At 42.5% G+C, this 19,925-nt stretch overlaps 1 protein-coding gene across 1 annotated transcript in view; it reads left to right on the forward strand.

The window, feature by feature from the left end:
* NRG1 (neuregulin 1) overlaps window positions 1–19,925 on the forward strand; it is a 298,874-nt gene that overhangs the window by 140,650 nt on the left and 138,299 nt on the right. Inside the window, exons 2-3 of the mRNA XM_050329946.1 lie at window positions 6,742–6,919; window positions 13,719–13,843. Of these exons, the coding sequence (XP_050185903.1) occupies window positions 6,765–6,919; window positions 13,719–13,843 (280 nt within the window). The 5' untranslated portion in view covers window positions 6,742–6,764. The remainder of the gene's footprint in view (window positions 1–6,741; window positions 6,920–13,718; window positions 13,844–19,925) is intronic.

Consider the following 19,925-nt stretch of genomic DNA (forward strand, 5'->3'; position numbering starts at 1 on the left):
GACACACCAGCGTGGCTACACACGTATCACAGCTGAGACCTAAAGTTTAGGTTTTGCATGCCTCTCAGCCCAGGGGCCTGGTGACCCTCACAACTCTGGCCATAAAGCACAGACTGAGACCCAGCTAAATTAACAGCACCGTTGCAGCCTTTGCTTTTAGGTGGTTCTGTCACCTGCACTAGCCTCTGTTTGGTGACTTACTAAATGTGTTTTTTTCAAGAAAAAGTAGAGATTAGTGCTTAACATTCCTACACTGCAGAGCAAACAAGAGAAAGACATATGTCTGATGCAGCAAGCTGCACTTCCTCCTTTCATCTGACTTCAAGGCACACAACTTGAGACAAGCATTTTTAATCTGCAGTCCTGGAATTCAGCTTCTAAATCAAAAGTGGCTTCATGTAAAAAAAAAAAAAAAACTTACTGAGTACTTGCAAGTCCCCTTGAAGTCCACGGGATTCATCCTGCAAAGCATTTCTGTTCATTGGATTGCCTCAATTTTAGTGCTTAAATAAAGATTCTGGAGCCTGCCTTTATTCACTTAGGTTTGTAAAATATGGACCTGCAGATTCTTGTATTGACTTTGTGAGCCCTTGTCCCTGAATCACCTATTGGATATCAGCTGTAATTATTTTACACTGTCCCCACATTTTCACTCTGTACGATCGGGTTTTTGTATTGACAGTGGTCATCAAAGCAGGGATGCAGCCGGCTGGAGTCAGATTAAGCACTGTGGATCAGAGGAGAGTATTTAATGCTATCAGGCACTGTGTTCCTGCAGACACCATTATCAGTAAATAAATTAAGCGTTGACCTTTAAATCATAATCTTTGGGTTAGGCACTTGCTCACAACCCGCTTCTCTTGCAAAACCTGCATTTGTCTATCTTTGAACTCAGTTCCCTGTCTCTGAGGAGGCCTAAGCTCAGAAACTGATATCTTGAGTGTCTGCAGGAGGCTGGACAGCCTGTCATTATCATGTTACACTGAATGAATGGGTGTTCTCAGGCTTTCTCTTGTGGGCATGATACTTCTAGACATGCTGTATTGTCACTACCATACTTTTTCTGGCTCCAGTGGAGATGCTTTTTACTTGTAGAGCGGAGGAGAGAACAGTATTGAGATCCACTCCATTTGCACAGTACTTCTTCCATATGTCCATTTTCAGTATCCTGTTGCAAATCCTTCCTTCCCAAGGTTACGCTGTGAGTTGGCCCGTGGTACTCGCCTTGGAGGGGTTTACTGGGCTTCTGACAGGGAGAACAGAAAGAAAACCAGTGCAATATCAGACAGCAATTTCATGGCTGGGGATAAACATCCTTGAACACTGGCATGGCATACCCTGCGTTTGAAAGCATCTCACTCCAAATAAACATTTTAGATGGAGATCTCTGCCACTACTTTGAAAGGACCAAGTGAGACTTCAGCACAATAGTACCTACACTTGCTAAGGTCACTGAGTTCAGACTCCACAGTGTGAGAAGAGCAGTTCCCGGTAAGGGTAATCAGAGTAGCAGTTGGCTTTGTGATTGGCTTTTGGGAGTAGTTACTGTGATTTACAGAGGCATTTGCTGGTTCCTTGCTGCTCCAGTGCTTGAAGAACATGGCTGCAGTGCTATATCTCTCTCTGTTACTCTTTTTCTTGGCTGCTGACCATGTTGCTAGCCATGCCTTTGGCGTTCCCCTTTCTTTTGGCCTTTGCAACACCTGCAGTTTCTGTAAAAATTTCTTTTTAACATCACTAGAACGAGTGATATTCTGTGGATCTTGGTTTTACGTGTGCTGCCTAAGACAAATGTCAGGTTTGCATTTTTTCTTTTGCTCTTCTACACACACATGTTCAAATATCAAGACCCAGAAGGTGAAATGTATCTGGCTGTATTTTCGAAAGAGTTCAGAAATTCCCATTTATGTAGCTAAACGATTTGTTTATTTTTCCAGTCCTTCAGCTCCTGTTCAGTTACTCTGGTGTTTTGGAGAACTGCTTGTTTCAGATTATCTTCTATCATTACCCGCAGTGTTTTATCATGTAGGTAATCTGCACAGAGACTCGCCATGCTTGCAGGAAATAGCCAGATTTTGAAAAGTGTTCAGAATTCAAATGCTGCCTGAGAAAACAATAGGATTAAAACCAACAGAAGCAACAGAGTTTGTTGTGGGGTTTTGTTGTTGTTGTTTATCATGTTGTTTATCACAGATATTTTGTTTATTTCTTTGGTTAGGGTTTTGGGGACTTTGGGGGCAGGGCTTGATGTGTAAGCAGGAGCAGTATACGTTTTAAAGTATAGCTTATGTTTTATACCAACAGCTATAGAAAATCTGGTCTGCTGATGGTAAACAGTCTCATGTGTAAGGGGAGAAGGCTTTTGGAAATAATATAATTTGTCTTGCATTACTGCCCTGCCTTGAGCATTATGCAACAAAAAAAAAAAGGCAAGTCTGAAGCCAAGGCAATGGGTGTTATAATGCCTTCTATTACCACTCACCAAGCTGTTGGTCACAATTTTGCACAGCAAACTCTGCACATGTGCCTACTGGCAAGCATGCCTAATACATTCCTGTGCTCAGACTCTCAAAAGGCTTTGCACCTTCCTAGGAAAAGAAAAGACAGGGAAATAAAAACAACCACTCATGGAATTTCAGCTGCAAGAGTGTAGTTGTGTGATAATATTTTGCAGGTTTCCTGTTTAATTTGTTCAATGTGTTGAGCTTCCATGCAGATTAACTATACAATCAAACACTGAGAGAGAGGAGATTGCTGTGCTTTGCCAAACTCACAAGTCCAGAGAGAAGTTATCTACAGTCATACATTATCAGTGAGTCTTTTGCAGAGAGAATATGGAAATGCATGTTCCTTATCTGCAGTGATATTATGCAGGCCAGCAGACATACGTTTTTGAAAAAAAAAAAAATTGCTAACAAAATGACAGCTATTCAAGCCATCTTAATAAGGAAAGATCTAACACCTTGCTTGCTTTTGCCTGTTAAACCCTTCCAACTGTGTGGGGCTTTTGCTGACACGAGTGCTCCGCTGCTTTGTGTTCTCTTGCTCTTATCACCCTTGTTGCTTTCTTAGAAAGTCTGTCAAAGCAGGGGAGGTCTGTGGGTCACAGAGAGACGTCCTGACCGGAGAGTGGAAAAAGCCTGGATGCCTTTCTGTGTGCCTAATTGACTCCTAAATGTGAGGCCCTCGCAACGTTTTGCCGTAAGGAATACAGATAAAGCGGATCCCACCACGCCTTTCATTCAAGCAGCACCTCTTCCAAGGGTGCTTCTTCCACTCCTAGGTTATGCTTTTTCTCTTCGGGATCTGACTGTTTCCTTTGCTACTTGACCCTTTCCATTCTGTGACGGATGGCACGTGTAAGGGCTCTGCTGCTGCCGTACCAGAGCTGCTCAAAAAGGGCGCTGCCCAAAAAGTGACCCGCAGGAAGCACTGCGAGGCCCGCTTCCATCTTCATTTTGACGGAGCCATCCCGTCCCAGCTGGTACCTCATCCTCCATCTACGTGTAGGAAATGCAGGAAGTGTTTTCCTTGCCCTTGCTGCCTCGTTCCTGCCCTCCAGGGCCAGCCTCACACAGCGTGGTGGGCAGAAGCCTTGCCGGTGGCGGGAGCGGTCCGGCGGGACAGGCACAGCAAGAAGAAGTGGAAAGGAGCCAAACTGGCAGGAGATGCTGCAGGGACAAAGGGGAAAGGGGTAGACAGGCGAGGGGAGGCAGTTGTCGGGGGAGGGAGTGATGTCTAGTTATCATTATAAGCGTTTTTGCCTCCTCTAAAAGTGTTTTTGCCCCGCAGACACCCCGCTGTCTTACCAGCACCGTAGAATTGGCACGGACTGTGATGAAAGTCAGCTACCTCTTGAAACAGTGGAAGCTGTAGCTGATCTTGATCCAAGTGCACAATGCTGTATTTTCATCAGCACAAGCTTTCTCATATGCCTGGCAGGTCTGATTAATTTTTGCAAAACTGCGACTGAAAGGAAACAAACATAGTGTAATGAAAAGAAGAAAAAAAAGAAAAAAAACACAAAGCAATCTCTTTTCTGTCATGTCTGTGAACAGCTTTTACTGCTTTCCCTGGAGAGCCTGCATGCTTGGACAGCAAGTTACTGTGAATTAGTGAGGGTCACTGCCATTGATTAAATCCTCTTTTATGTTTCCTGGTAACTCCTGAATTATGGCAAGAGCCGAGCATATTAATTTAACACTTTTCTTTTTTTCATTGACATTTGTGATGGAGGAAAAAATCTGCAAGTCATTTTGAGCAGATAATATTGAATTAATATAAAACTCAGGAACAAAATGGCATCTCTCTTTTGCTCCCAGTTTCACATTGCTACATTGAAAGAACAGTCAATAACTAGTTGAAGTCTTAAGCACAAAAATTTTTATCCTTGCAATCATGGTTATTCTCTTAATTTATGCAAGATATGAACTAGGACTATAATAAGTGAAATATGGTAAATTAAGGAATATTGCCTTTTTATTTCACACCTCTGCAGCTCGTTTTCTTACACAGTGACAAAAGGCTATAACCTTAACTCTTTAATGACAGAATGAAACTATCAGCACAAGCCTCAGTAGTAAGGCCGTTAATGCTAATTATTTTTGTCAGAAATTTTAAATATTTTTTTAGAAAAGGTAAAAAAGATATTTATATTCAGGCAGTATTTACCATGTTCTCATATAAATGTATATATATATACACAGACACACATAAAAGTATGTTTATTTAAACATATTGGTTTCAGAATGGTGTGTGGGCACTTGTTTTTCCAAAAGCAAAAGTTGTTTTCATAGCATTTTGGGAACACGCTGAAATTTTCAAAATTATCTTGGGGAGTGGGGGGGAAATGGAAACCAACATATGAGAAGACATTCTGGGGGATATTTCTTAGTCATCGTGAAATTCTGGGCCTTTACCTGATTCATCTCTGTGCCTGCCCTGTGTGTGCAGCCTCCATGGATGCCGTTCCCAGAAACGCCTTCCTCTCAAACATTTTGCGGATATCTAGCCTTAAAACTTCTTGCCAGGGACTTATTATCCACAGCAGCAGAGATGCAGAGAAAAAGTTATCACCTTCCCCTTAACCAGAAGCTTTTTAATTATGGAAGGCAGCTCTGTCCCTATCCTGTCTTCTGCTGGTGTCATGTCAGGCATCACCTCATTTGGTCACTGGCTGCAGACCACATTTTGCCAGCCACAGCTGTTCATGCTGCTCTACTCTTGGCTCAGTTTCCAGGGTTTCCCTGGGCTTTCCTGGGATCAGGAGGACTGCCTCACGTGTGGGACAGGCCATGCTGCTGCCTTCAACAGCCAACCTCTTACCAGTCATGTGCATATCACTTGTTTATTTAAGCTTCTCATAATTATGGTTGTGATGGTGCTGCTTGGTTTTTTTGTGTTGCTGGAGTAACAGTTAAAACACACAAGTTAAAAATGCTGAAACGTAATCAAGCATGTTCCCATTTGCCAGAAAGTTTTCTCGTACAGGACATGTTGGAGACCTGTTGGTGTCCCCTACATGTGCTCCCAGTCTGCATGCTGTGGATAATCACTTGGCCATGCTGGCTGTTTGTTTTCTTGGACAAAATTACAGCTGTTCAAGAAACAAATGCCCTGCAGAGGGAGGTACTACATGGTGACACCCCGGAGGTTCAGCCGGGGCACAGCTGAGCCACGATGGACTAAGAGGCTGTCAGCCCTCAGCTGACCAGCTGTAGTTCCCCATAATTAGCCCTCCCTGGTTGTGTGGTAAAGGTGTTATCTTAAGCCTCAGGGGAAGTAAGGTTAAACAAGGTGTTTTACCTCAATACTGGAGCACAGCAGTGGCTGGGTTACAGCTAACCCCCAGGGTCAGATGAAGGGTAGCATCTCACAGAAGGACTGCATCCTCTTGTGAAGGCTGTGATCACAGATCAGTACTGGTATGGAATATTAGAGGTCTTTAACTTAGCCTGAAAGGGTTTGAGGTTCACACACACAAGAAATGTTTATTGCTACAACACAGTAGAAATTGAGATGCATCAGCTGGAGCCCTACAGCGCCTTGGCTGAGCCTTTTCAGTGCAGTGTCCCCTTCTGGGTCCACAGTACCCTTAATTGATATTGATTCTCTTGATGGGCTCCCATGCCCATTGTCTCTTGCCTCAGGAAAAGGATATGGCCAAGCTGAGGTTTGAGGTAGGTGTATAATGTGCGTTATAATGTTTGGCTGGAGCAAAAGCCTTTCCTTCCAATGAAGGAAGCTGTTGAGCTTATCTTTACGCTTTTAACTCCCTGTCATATCAGTTGCACCTGGAGCCTTTGCATAGCCCTTGACTCGTAGTGGTAGAAATTAGCAAAGAGCAAGACACTCTCCCTTTCCATTTCTGTATTAACCACCAGAGGTGCCTGCCACAGCTTGCTGTCTTGTGTCCAGGTGCACACAATCCAGTAAGTGTTGTTAGTGTCTTATCCTGTATTCAGAAGCAGCACTTCGGTTCTCACTGAGGCCGTGTATGCTTTGTGTGTGCAAAATCAATGTAGGAGAACTCCAAAGAGTCAAACTAGGCTGTCACTAAATGTGCCCTAAGGACAGTACATGTAAGGTGCAATTGATCCTTATTTTTCAGGGGTTTGTATAGAAGCGTTGCTAGTCTGGTTGAGGTTTTGCTCTGTGTGGCTTACCTAGCTCAACTCGAGCTGGGAATGTTTTCCCTTCTCAGGATGGCTTAATCACCAGCACGTTCTTTTATTTCCTTAGCGGTGCCTCCCAAATTGAAGGAAATGAAAAACCAAGAGGCTGCTGTGGGTCAGAAGCTAGTGCTAAGGTGTGAAACCACTTCAGAGTACCCTGCACTCAGATTCAAATGGTTAAAGAATGGAAAGGAGATAACGAAAAAAAACAGACCGGAAAATATCAAGATCCCAAAAAAGCAAAAGTAAGTACAGAGTAATATCTCTCAGGTGGGGGCTGGGAGGGCTGGGGAGTGCTCTTCATGAGAACATAAGCACTGAGGTTGCTAATTGCAGTAACAAAAAGTGAAAAGCTGTGAGTTACAGAGGAAGAAAATTTAAGAAAACAGCCATCAGTATAATTTTTCTTAAAAGTATGAATGGAGTGTTAGTGTGGTATAAATATTTTATAATTAGTTCTCCCTTTTCAATTATTTTTTTTCTCATAGCCAAAGGCTATGATTTTAACCAGTAAACCTTGGAGACAGGCCATTTTTAAAGTACTGACAAGAGGAGAGGTACCTTACGTTTATTGTCTAAAATGAAAGAACACTTTAAACCATCAAAGGATTGTAGATTTTGGAATTGTTTTGAGATTTGCTTTGCAAGCAGTTTAGTCCTTTAGTCCTTAAGAAGGGCTGAATGCTGTCTGCATTAGCTTTGAATGTCTCGTGCAAGCATGCAGTAGTCCTTTACCAGAGACATTCCTGTGCATGCAGAACAAGGCACAGTTCAGCAGATGTCGGATGAGTAGCAAAGCCTGTAAATCTCATCCTCCTGTCTGGTGGAAAATGTCCCCTACATGTGACGGATGACCAGTGCCAGAAGATGGACTGGTGCCTGGTTTCTGCAGAGGAGAAACTACACAGTGCACTGAGACAGGAGAAGGCTTTTACTGTTTGGTCTTTGCCATGTTGTTTAGGTTAAAATTTTCAAATTTTGGCCATTTGTCTATCAAAGGAAGTTATGAAAATCTGTTTGAGCACAGCTCATCAACCCTCACTCTTCACAGTAGGCTGCTATCTGCTACACTGGGCCATGCCTTTCGTTCATGCAAGACGCAGAGGATTTAGGGTGAGCCCTGCAGGTGGTCTTTCCTTCCAGGGTATCCAGTGACCCCATACTTTTTGTCAGGGCTCATCTCGTTAGGTGAAACAGAAGCCATAATTAAACAGACATTTGCCTTGTTAGATTTATTCAGGTTAAAATCCAGACATCCTGCCCTGCATTACAGGTTCTTGTACCCCAGCCTGGGGCGCAAGGTGGAACGTGGGGAGGGGCAGAGCAGCTTCTCCACAGTCCCTGTGCCACGGTCGCGCAGACGTCAAGAAGGAACCTGTGATGTCTCCTTCCAGCATTCGCAAAATGGAGCTGTTCCAGGTGGCAGATAGCCTGGCAAATTGTCTGGACTCATTTGCAGAGCCATATGTCTCCGTCAGAGTTGTATTTTCAGTCTGTTCTGTAAAGAAAACGTTCGGATCAGAGCCTAGCCCTCAGCTTTGCCAGCAAGGCAGTGCTGCCTGGGAGGGGCAATCTTACATTTTGGCTGATGCTGATTGACCAAACTCACTGGGGCCAGGGCTTCACCCTCTGGGCCTGGACTTTGTCAGTTCAGCATTAAATCAGTAACTGCCTTCTGCAAGCTCACTTCTTTGCCTTTTTTTTTTTTTTTTTTTTTTTGGCCCCCAAAAAACTTTGAAGAGCTGTCAGAAGGGACACTTGCTGATAGCTAATAATTTGATATCAGTGCATAAGACTGTTTTTCAGTTTGATATGCTAAAAAGCGCTTAAAATTCCCCAAAAGATACGTAATGAAAAAAAAAAATTAAATTGTGCCTTTTTCTGGAAAATAAATATTCCAAGTCCTGTTCACCCACCATAAGTGGGCAGAGTGCGGGCTTCAACCTGTATTTCACACTTCACTTCTCTGTGCTACCCCAGTCAGGAAGATATCACTCATTTTTGGAATTTCTCCCTTCTATTTTCTGTTTTAGAAACGTCAGTGTGGAACAGAGAAGCACTTCCAGTTAAAGATGTGAAAGGCACTAGATGTAGAGTACAAAAAGGGGAAAGACAAGGGATGTCTTATGACATCTGAAGGATTTTTCTTGCCTTCCTACTTTGAGATTTTATTTTGGGAACACATCAATGCTTTGCCATTTTTTCTTTTGCTGGCTGCATGTGCATCCAGGACTGAGTAGATATGAACAGCTTAAGAGGAGATAGATATTATTTTGATAGAAAGTGGAACAAACGTGTTGCAAAGCTAAAGAAAAATGGGGGGAAATGCAGTGCAAATTATTGCATAAAAAATGCACATTTCAGTAAAGAAAGGAGTATGATGAAGGATTTTTTCCCCCTGCTAATGTTCTGTGAGTTTTTTTCACGGTAGCAGACCAGTAAATGTTTGTCATATTCCTGTGCTGCTCTATTGTTAAAACAAGCATTTTAGCATAATTTTTTTACTATTACCAAGTGTGGGAAACATCAACTAGGAAGGCTAGAGTAGTTTTTGAGCTGTCTGGGACTCATGTTTGCTTTAAAGTTCAAATGGCTACACAAAGAGTAGGCTATGTTTCTGAAGAACCATCAGCATGGTACCACAGCCTTACTGTCCTTCCGTCCAACCACTTGAGAATAACACCTTCTACATATTTACAAAAACCTCACAAAGTTTGTAAGTAGTGCCCAGTGGGCACTGATCTTTTTAGTAATGTCATGTTTTGTAAAAAATCACCTTTCTCATTGTATAATGGCAACAAACATGTTGTTTGTTGGGCAGAAAAGAAATGTTTCTGGTAAAGGTCTGGTAAATAGCTTTAGGGTTTTTAACAAACTGCAGATATATGGCAGTATGATGAAGTATCTGTCTCAGAAATTGAAAATGACCTTAGCTTGGCACCTAGAGTAGGCAAGGAAAACATAAAGTGACAGTTTGGTGTTTATTGGGTGCAGTGGTCAGTGGGAATACTACTGGATCAAAAGATATGTCAAAGCAGAGCAAATGCTGACTCTTTTCCTAGAGCTTTAACAGATTAGAAAACCCTGTGGCAATGCGGCCTTCCTCAAAGCTTAGCCCTCTGAAGACTGCTTTGCATGTCAAACGAACTTGAGTAATCATTCCTAGGATGATTTCAGGGGGATTGATTTAGAGGGTGCAGAGCCAGGACATGTGATGACCCCACCTGGAGTGCTGCATCCAGCTCTGGAGTCCTCATCACGAGAAAGGTGTGGACCTGTCGGAGTGAGTCCAGAGGAAGCCACTAAGCTGATCAAAGGGCTGGAGCACCAGTCCTATGTGGGCAGGCTGAGAGAGTTGGGGCTGTTCAGTCTGGAAATGGGAAGTCTCCAGAGAGACCTTACAGCAGCCTTCCAGTGGGTAAATGGAGTTTACAGGAGGCTGGAGAGGGACTTTGTACAAAGGTGTGCAGGGACAGGACAAGGGGATATGTCCTTAGACTGAAGGAAGGTATGTTTAAATTAGATATTATGAAGTTTTTAACAGTGAGGGTGGTGAGGCACTGCCACAGGTTGCCCATAAAGGTTGTGGATGCCCCATACTCGGATGTGTTCAAGATCAGGCTGGATGGGGCTCTCTCAGTAACTTGGTCATGTGGAAGGTGTCTCTGCCCATGGCAGGGGGATTAGAACTATATGATCTTTAACCCTAACCACTCTGTGATTTTATGCTTCTATGGCAGTACAGCAGGTGAATCACACTAAATGGCTGTGCTCCTTCTCATTACACTAGAAAGTCAAGGGAAACGGAGTGACTTTAAATTTTAATGAAAGGCATTTAAAGCACTCACTTTTTACCTCAAATTTGTCAGAGTAAGAGCATGGAGTCAGTGAGTTTCTGCTGCTGATTGCAGGTGATTCATGATGCCATGATTGATTGATTTATGTGTTCAAACTCGAAGCTGTTTCTTAGTGACAATGGAGATACTCGAAAAAATGAGGCATCAGAGAAGGGCTTTTCACCAGCTAGCTGACTTTCCCATGCCTGTCCCCTTGTACAGACAGCATTTCATTTTCCTTCTCCAATTTCAAACCCAGGTGAGACCTGTACAGTGTTGGTTTGGACTGTGTGCTGTACAGAATCAGGCACTCTTCGTTATAGGAAGAGACTCCTTTATCAAGATTGGGTTTGGTTTTTTTTTGCGGCAGAGGCAAGGTGTTTGCCACTTCATCTAGCTGATGGCTTTGGATGCAGTAGTGCACGAGAAAACTTGGTGTGCAAGTGCCCTGTACCTTGAGCTTCATCCAAGCTTAGCCTGGATATTTGCCTGCAGACAGGCAATTCTGGATGACAGATGGAGACTGGAAGCAAAACGAATTCAAGCAGTCAGATAAGGTGGGCTGGGACTGCATTCTGCAGATGTATTTCTTTCACTTTCGTGTAGGAATACAGGCTCAGCAGTGTCATAGTGGCAATTGAGCTAAAGATACAGCAGAAGCAAATCTTACAGGGAGAGGCATTTTTTTGGAGCAGAATGGTATAGTTTGAGAAAAGGACAAGGCTTTGAATACAAAATCCCTTGTCAGGGGCTTTAAGTGAGTACTACTGGAGTACTGTATTGCTAGGGAACTGCTTCATTTACAGCCATTAATGAGTCATCTTCTGCTCCAACTGTTTTGAATTCTGCCCTGATACATCTCAATGATATTTTTAAAGCTATAAATATTCATATTATTTCTCCCACTCTCAGAGACAAAACTCCTTGCAGAGTTTTTTCTTAAAATAAGAGTAAATTTGGCTTGTTAGAAATGGATTTGTAAGAAATCTGGTTGCTTCACCTCTTTTAATATAATGATAAAATCATAAAAGGAAGACACAATTCCTTGCCTTTTCCCATAGGTACACATGAAACAAAACCAATTGAAATAAATGTGCAGGGCAAAGAGGGTCTTCACAAAGCCAAGCCTGCCACAGCAATGGTTTGCCTCAATATTACTTAATATATGAAGAGGACTGCAGCAGATATACAACAGGTGTCCAGATTAAAGTGATATAGCTGCAGCTCTGCTTCTTCCTTCTCGTTGGGTTAAAGTAAGTTCTTAAAAAAACTGAGCCTGTTTACATTGCCTTCTGGAGCTTCCCAAGGCTACATCTTGCTCTCTACCTACACAAGTGTCTGCAAGTATGGCTGAAAGATAACCTGTGCAATATAGGAAATATCACGTCCACACGACCTGTTAGGTGGTATAGAACACGGGAAGATGTTCCTGGTGAGGCCCTTAACAGGCCCTTGCACTGGTGGGAAGTGTGGATGGCTGGCAAGAAGATTAAAGAGGAGGCCGTTTTCACTGTTGTATAAGTGCAGGTATTAGTCAGGTGCAAAATTTCCACACAAAGATACAGTAGCATTCAACTTTTAGACCCTTCCGTCTGTGCCTCTACCACATTTTCCTCATATATTCATGGTTGCCACCAGATAAAGTCTGCTGTTGTATGCCATCTGAAATGCATCCCAGTTGATTAATTCAGCACTGGGAACCGTGCCCCTAACCGTGAGAAGGGAGCCCGAATACTCAGCTGTGCATTTCTTCACCTTTTGAGTAAATCTGACTAAATTGCTAGTCCTGCCTTGGCTGCTCCTCCTTCTTGCAAGCCCAGTGGCCTCAAGAAAGCAGTCCTCTTTCATGACATGAAGGGAAACACTTCATGACATGGGTTTCTAGCAGAGAGGTGTCCACCTAGCACACTGCTCTCATTCCAGAAGGGCCACAGTGCTGACTCCTCAGCAGTAAAACCTTCCCATAGAGGCAGGGAAGTTTGAGCTGCCAACAGGCAGATGTTTGGTAGCAGATGGGATAGCTTCCTGTGCTGGAGGGAGGGGTGTCCTGCAAGGATGGGCTGAAAAGGGACATTGAACGTTTTGACTGCTCCAGAAGCTCCCCCTGCTACAACAGACTTGTTTGCAGTCTGAACTGATCCCTGCTCAGTGATTCCCAGAAGGGGTAACCAGTTATGATTTCTGCATGGAGAGTTAGGAGACATGGCAATGCTGGAGCAAAGCCACTCCCCAGAGGTAGTTTAGCTCAGCAGTCATAGACATAATGGTAACTCCAAGCTTTTAGAGGGAACAATCCGTGCCCCCTGGGTATCAGTCCTTCAAGTCAGGGTAAGCCAATGCTCGTGCACTCTGAGTGACTATTCTGCAGATATGTGAGCAGGCTTTACTACAGGCAGAAAATTCCCCAAAGCACTTCTTTCAAACAGTAACTGGTAACAGTAATAATGTGTGCATTTTCCCCAAGCTAGTAATTCTCTGCAGTTTAGATAATGGGATTATTGCCATCTTACTAGTTGGGGACCCTTTGAATGACACCAGAACATATTCTTATGAAATTAATGGGTAGGCAGGAGTTCTGCATTTTAAAATCTAATCTTAAGACCTTGGAGACTGATTAAATTACATCTCTGAGCCAGGAACAAAATGTAGCTTCATGCAAATTGTGTTCCTGCCCATGATTTTTTGTTAGCACTGGAGAATGACTTACTATTAGAGTTTCAGAGGCTGTTAGAGTGTGGTGTGTCCTAATCTCCTGATTATTTAGTCAGATGTTAGGAACTACCATACTTAACCAGAACTCTATTGCTGGTAATATGAATCTGTAGGAAAGGGTAATCAATTTTAGTATTACACCCATCTCTGTGGCATTTGAATAGCCAACAGTGTGACTGTGAGAGGATGGTTGTTGGTTGGTTGTTTTTTTTCAGATTTCCTTTAAAAGCAAAGACTTCTCTCATACAGAAAAGCATAAACAAGTATCTTTGTTTGAGTCCATGCGTATGCCCTTTTTCCAGAAACTTTTGAAAGAGGTGTGTTTTTTTTAATTCTTCTCCCTTCTTTCAAACCAGGATAGTGTTGATCTGCCAGTAAAAATGGAAGACAAGATTCTCTGTTGGGGGTAAGGGGGGGAAAGTACGTTGGTTGGTGCGGTGGCTGTTACTCCAGTACAGGATGTTTACGTGTTGCGTTTTTTCCTCTGATTTCACAGGAAATACTCTGAGCTTCACATTTACAGAGCCACATTGGCTGACGCTGGGGAATATGTATGCAGAGTGAGCAGCAAGCTAGGAAATGACAGTACTAAAGCCAGTGTCATCATCACAGACACCAATGGTAAGGCTGAACTTTTTATTTTACTCTCGCATTCAGAAAGACCACATATTAAAGCTGCCATCTGGACGAAAGGGTTTGGAGAAGGGGAAAGCTTTGCAAGTGAAGTGGAAGTGGAAGAACTGAAATCTCTTTAGGTGTACTGAGAAAAGTGATCGGGCCTGACTTGTCTTCTGTGTAGCTGAGATGTTCAATTTTCCTTATGCAGACAAATGGGATGTCTCCTACAGATGTCTCAGGACAGATCAGCATTTTCTGTATAACACCAAGTCTAAGACACAGTCTAAATAGTCAAGATAAGAACTGAATCAAGTTAAGAATCATTGGGAGCATCTGAGGCATGTGGGGAAGTTTTTATTTAACCTAAAACATGCCACAGTCTGAACAGCACTCCCCTCCTTAAGTAATAATTGTATGTCTCTGATTGCCACTGTTTTTACTTTCACATATGCTGATAGGTTTTTTTTTTTATAATTTCTAAAATAATAAATACAAAGACATGAATGTAACTGAGGGCATATTATTCAGAGGTCTGAATGTAATTCAAGTACTTTGATATAGATATTGTGATTTTAAATTATTTCTTGGGGAACAGAGCTTCTCATGAGGCAGATAACACTCAGACTTACCCAGAAAATTTACAACTATTATAGATTGCTAGTTTTGCAGGGCCATTTCATTTATAGGAAGTTCCAATTGCCTCTGATGACATTTTCTGAGTGTTCCATTCTACACATATGTTCTATAAATGTATTAGCAGTACTGTTTCTCCTTTAGAGAGCCATTGAAGGCAGCAGTTCAGCTGAAATCTTGTTTTTCAAGTGTGACTTCAACTAATTCAGCTCCAGTAATTCAAACTCCAGCCAGTTGTGAAGTATCAAACATGCCCTCATTAGCAAACAAAGCTGAAGTTCCATGCATATCTTAGATGGGTTTAAAGATGTTGTAGCAATGTAAATTTACCAGGCATGCTTTTCTGTTTCACATTGTGCTCTGAAATGGGAGATAGGCATTTAAATAAACAGAAAAACAAATGTAGATCTTTTCCAGTGGGATTTGTCTTTGGCTATCTGCAGTTTTGTAATCACACAGCAAATGCCTGACTGTATTCACTTTGTGTATTTGCTATTCTGTTTCATCAGCTAAAGAATCTCAAGTGCTAAGATTTCATACTAGCTGTATGGTATTATAATCATGAGCAGATGTCAGGAGACTGATATAAAAGATCAAGTGTTATTTACTGGAGTGTTATTAGGAGGAAAAATGGGTAGGTGTTTCTGTGTAGCTTTGTAGATGCTCTTGGTTTCCATGAATACAAATTTTGATTGCTCATTTGCTGCTTACATAGAAAGCTCCCACACTGTTTCCAAGATACTGGAGTTTCCAAAACTCAGCTGTAGGCACTGTGCCTGGGCAGTGATACAGATAAATGCAAAAAAAATGCTTGACCGTCCTCTATTACTTTCTCAGACAAGGAATGGTGTCATGGCTGGGGAGTGCATGTGGGACCTCATTCCTGTGCTTCATGACATGGATTTTTCAACTTCCTTTTGGGCTGGGCTGAACGACCGCAAAACACTCCCGCTGCAGGGAGACAGGAGCTTGGTCTTAATTGAAAATGTTTGTGGACAAGCCCTGTTGTGTGCATTTACAACAGCTATGTTAGAATCTGTCTAATTATGTTATGAAATGTAAGTTGTTTAGAACACAGGCATGCATGCAAACTCCCTTGAATGTCAGGCAAACTTGAATCCAGTCTAAAACGGGGCAGCTGGCTCTTGTCTGTAAAGATCTGAACTGGAAACTCAGTGATATCTGAACTGGAACATCTCGGTGATATTTGATAATGTACAGTCAGGCATGGCAGCATTCACTGGTTGAATAAATCAATCATGCATATTTATTTGCTACACATACGTCTGAGCCCCCTCTTCTTATTGTTGCTTATAAATTACCAGTAAAATTGTTCATAATTTTCCTGCTAATGATGGAATTTTCCACCTGGATTTGAGGAACAGCATGGGCAACATCTGGTGGCTCAAGAGCAATAGATCCCTAAGGCCTCAAAGGGCAACATCTGCTTTGCAAACAGGGATAGACCCCCTGCACGGGTGACCTCCTCACCCCTCCTTCCCCCGCATTCCCTGACCTCTTCCCCTTGCTAGCTTAATGACAGATTTGAGATCCAAACTCGGTAATGAGCCCTGAAGGGCAGTCATTACTCAGGTCCTGTATATCTGGGAGGTCCTGCACTATTCCTGAGAATGAGTTTAAAAGAAAAAGAAAAAAGCAGAGCAACAAACAAAACCCAGCATCTTTAACCCTTACTTGATATTACCTGTTAATGGGCTTTTGGAGAAGCCATTGGGGTCCAGTGCAGCCCAAGAGCCCCTGTAGAAAACTGAAGTGTGGATATCTGAGTGAGCTGAATCTCTCCAAGTAGGCAGAGAGGTTGCTTTCTTCCACCTCCAGCAGATAGGGTGACAGTGAGGTGAAAAAAAATGGATCAGAGGGCCTGCCTTGTGGTCATACTGGTCTGCTCTGATATGCTAACCATAACTTAAATTATGAGCTTTAATTTGGTGACCTCACCTGATCATGTTTATGATGTGTGCCCTGTTATCTCAGACAAGATCCTCCTTTCCCTTTGTGCTGAGTACTTCAAGACTGAGGGTAGAGGAGGTGATGGCGTTTCTGGAAATGGGGTTATTTTTATTTCCACTAAAAGAGTAGTGCTTTTAGTTTAAAAACCCTGGTTCAAATTCCCTAAAATTTGTCAGACTTTAACTGTTTTATCTGAAATTGTTGCTGGTGTATGCCACAGAAGAGAACTCTATGTGCAGACCAAAGGTCTATCTAACATGGTGCCTTGTCTCTAACATAACTAGTAATGGGCATTAGGAAAAAACATATGAAGAACAAAGCAAATGTGTTGGGGTTTTTCCTCCAAGAATAGGAAAAGCCTAGCATTTACCACTAAGGTCACATGTCTGAAAGTTGCTGATTTCAATTCCCTGCTCCAAACATAGGAAAAATGACTATTTCTCAATAAAAGAGTTGTAAAAATTTCTTTGTTGTTTTCAGTGAGCAAAGACCTTAATTTTCCCCCATGTCATTCCCAGAAATGGTAAACTTCCCTTTCTAAAACAGTGCAATAGTAACTCTTGTCCTTCCTGTTGTTATCATTATTATAAACATTGCTGTACCTTAAAACTGCCAAATTTGCTCTTACGCAATTTTTTGCTATACAGAAACATACACACCCCACACAAACTGTATTAACCTTCATAGACTTTTAAATTTTCTCTGTTTTACTGAAAGAAACATAAAGCCTTGACTATGGAGCCATATGTGTGGGTTAAAACCGCAGCAAATATAAAAATAGCTGGATAAACACAATTTTAACCAGTTCTTAATAGCAAGCGATGGGAGCTATTCTGTTCTCTTTTAAATTTATAATGAGTATAGCTTGCCCACAGGATATGAGCTGCCTTCTTATTTTCATTCACTCGTATTCACATATACTCCCCTAAGAAAGATTGTAATTGAGGTCAGATTAGAGGCATGAAGTTCTCCTGGTGGTGTATACATAGTGCACAGGTTTGCAATAGCAACTGCTTTTTTTTCTTTTTTTTTTGCATCCTAATTTGTTACTTTATCCAGACAAAATTCCTGTAGTGAATTTTTTGTGGACCTTCTCATGAACATAAGACCCTACTATGCTTAGTAAATGACACTGACCGAATACTTCACACCACAACCAAAGCTTTCAATTTCATGTTTTAAAACTTGCTCACAAACCCCCCTTATTTTAGAGAATTAGCTCAGAGATATTTTTTTCCAAAGTGAAAGCTGAATGTGGTGTCTTTCCCACTGAAACCTGTTTGGTTTTTTTTTTTACCTCTCTAAGGATATTTGCTGTGCAGGATGTCTCAGGGTGCAAAAGGGTGGATTCATGCAGAAATATTTCTGAAGTCAGAAGCCTACGGTGGTGGGTAACTCCTGGGTTGTGTGCAGGGTATTGTGTAAGCGCTATTCCTCCATGTCTGTGCAAGGTCAATTGACGTAATTTGACTCATCAGTGGGGGTGGCTGGGACAACTTTGCCTGAATTGAGGAGTACAAGAAGTGCTCAGGTGATCTGTTCATGTATCCCAATGTCAGCAGACATAAGCCTTGGGAAATTAATTTGCTACACCGTCAGTGGCCTCTGCAAACTTTCAGTTGCATCCATAGGACTTGCAGTAGTAGTCACAGCTCTGAGTTGTACAGTAATCAATACAGATTTGATATTCAGCATTCATTAAATTTTAATTTGCTCTTCCTCTTCTGAATGTAGCCAGTAGCTTAGCCTCAAGAAGATGGCTGAGGAATAAGTAAATAAAACCAATATTCAGTATCTAGCACCCACATGAGCATGTGACCAACTGTGAAATACTTCAGATGTGAGAAAAGACCCGTCTTCTTTACAGGACTTGATTAAAACAGGGTATCAGGGTATCTCTTCTTTCTAGTGTAGTTACGGGTGACCTGGGACCATTGTTTTGAACTGGCTATAATGGGTCAGGTTGTCAACTGGTGCAAATGCCTGGGCCAATGCCACTGATTTGGTCCTTCACACAGAAAGAAATGTGGCCATCACTCAGTTTGGTATAGCAATTCCCTTAAGAGTACCCTTTAGCCTCTCCTTGCAATTTGGCCTTTTTGGATTGAGGGAGGCGTTCTTTTAGTCTGGTTCAGGTCAATAGTTTCTTGGAGGGAAAAGGTAAAAATTACGGTAGTTTTAAGAAACAAAAAGTTAGTTTGGCCATTGGATCTCTCTGTTTCTTTTGACCACATGTGCCTGCATGCCTCTGAGGCCTCAGACTATATATGGTCTTACTGACCACCTACACACCTGCTCCTGACTCTGCCATCTGTAGATCAAATGCAGAGATCTCAAATGCTCCCCTTTCCTCTAGGTATGCACTAGGTTGTGTCAATCTTTGTATAATTAAGATGGTGTCACCTGAGTAGCACAACCAATGCAAAAGGTTTAAAACTTGTATCACTGCCAGAAGATTCATCTCAGGGTGACAGAGAGCTTGTTTGTAGCTCTGACTACCTGTGGTGTTCATGGTGTTTGAATCCCCCTCAGAGCCCCGGTTGTTGTCCCTCTCAGGGTTTCCAGAGCCACCACCTTCAATGCTTGAATTAAAGGCCTTGATACAAGATCAACCAGATCCCTTCAGTTTGTTCAAAGAGGCTTTTTGCATTAGGCCTTTGATAAACTAACTGGGGAAAAAAAAAAATGGGCTGTGAGGGCTTGCACAGGGCTGTTCACAAAAGCAGCTGTAGGGCTGTTAAATATTTGGTTATCCCTGAAGAAAAGGTCTTTCCTGAGAAGAAGGATCTCCTGCCTCCCTCAGAACCACAGAGCAGAGCTTGCTGCCCAGGCACTGAGTTGTCTCCTCTCAGCAGCCCAAAGGATGGATCGAAGGATGGATCAAGATATCAAGGCCAGCAAGGTGGTGACGTTGCTGTGAATCCTGTGGGACTTGAAGGAGCTCTTGCTTCATCATTATGTCAGAGGACACAGCAGGAGATACTGCTGACCAGAGTACTAAGGAAATAGGACTGAGAGGCTGCAGAGACCTGTCCTTTAAAGCATCCCCAAACAAGGATCTCTCATCCATCCTTCAATATTTTTACAAAAGAAAGCCCCAGCACAAACATATCCAGTTTCAGGAAACGGCACTCCACCAAGACTAAGTGTTCCTGGAAGTGCCAGGGGACAGAACTGGATGTAGCCTCTGAGGTAGCTGCTCCTCATGGGAACTTAAACATGATGAGGAAGACAGGGCTGCAGACTGCTGTCTCCATACCCTAGCAGAGTTCAGCAGCAAAAGTATCAGGATTGGAAAGTGCTTCCAGCTCTTTCATCTAAGGCAAGCACTGACAACTCCCACACTATGAGAAGCCTCTTTTTTTTCTCTGCTTCATTGTGTTCAGACAGCTTGTGCTAGCTTGTTCAGAAGGTTATGTGCTAGCCTTCTCAGGTAGTGTAAAATGCCTTTCTTACTGTTGTGGGGTACTGTCTCCAGTAA

Source organism: Myiozetetes cayanensis, unplaced genomic scaffold, assembly GCF_022539395.1.
Source record: "Myiozetetes cayanensis isolate MyiCay16 unplaced genomic scaffold, myiCay2020 scf4, whole genome shotgun sequence".
Classification (NCBI taxonomy): domain Eukaryota; kingdom Metazoa; phylum Chordata; class Aves; order Passeriformes; family Tyrannidae; genus Myiozetetes; species Myiozetetes cayanensis.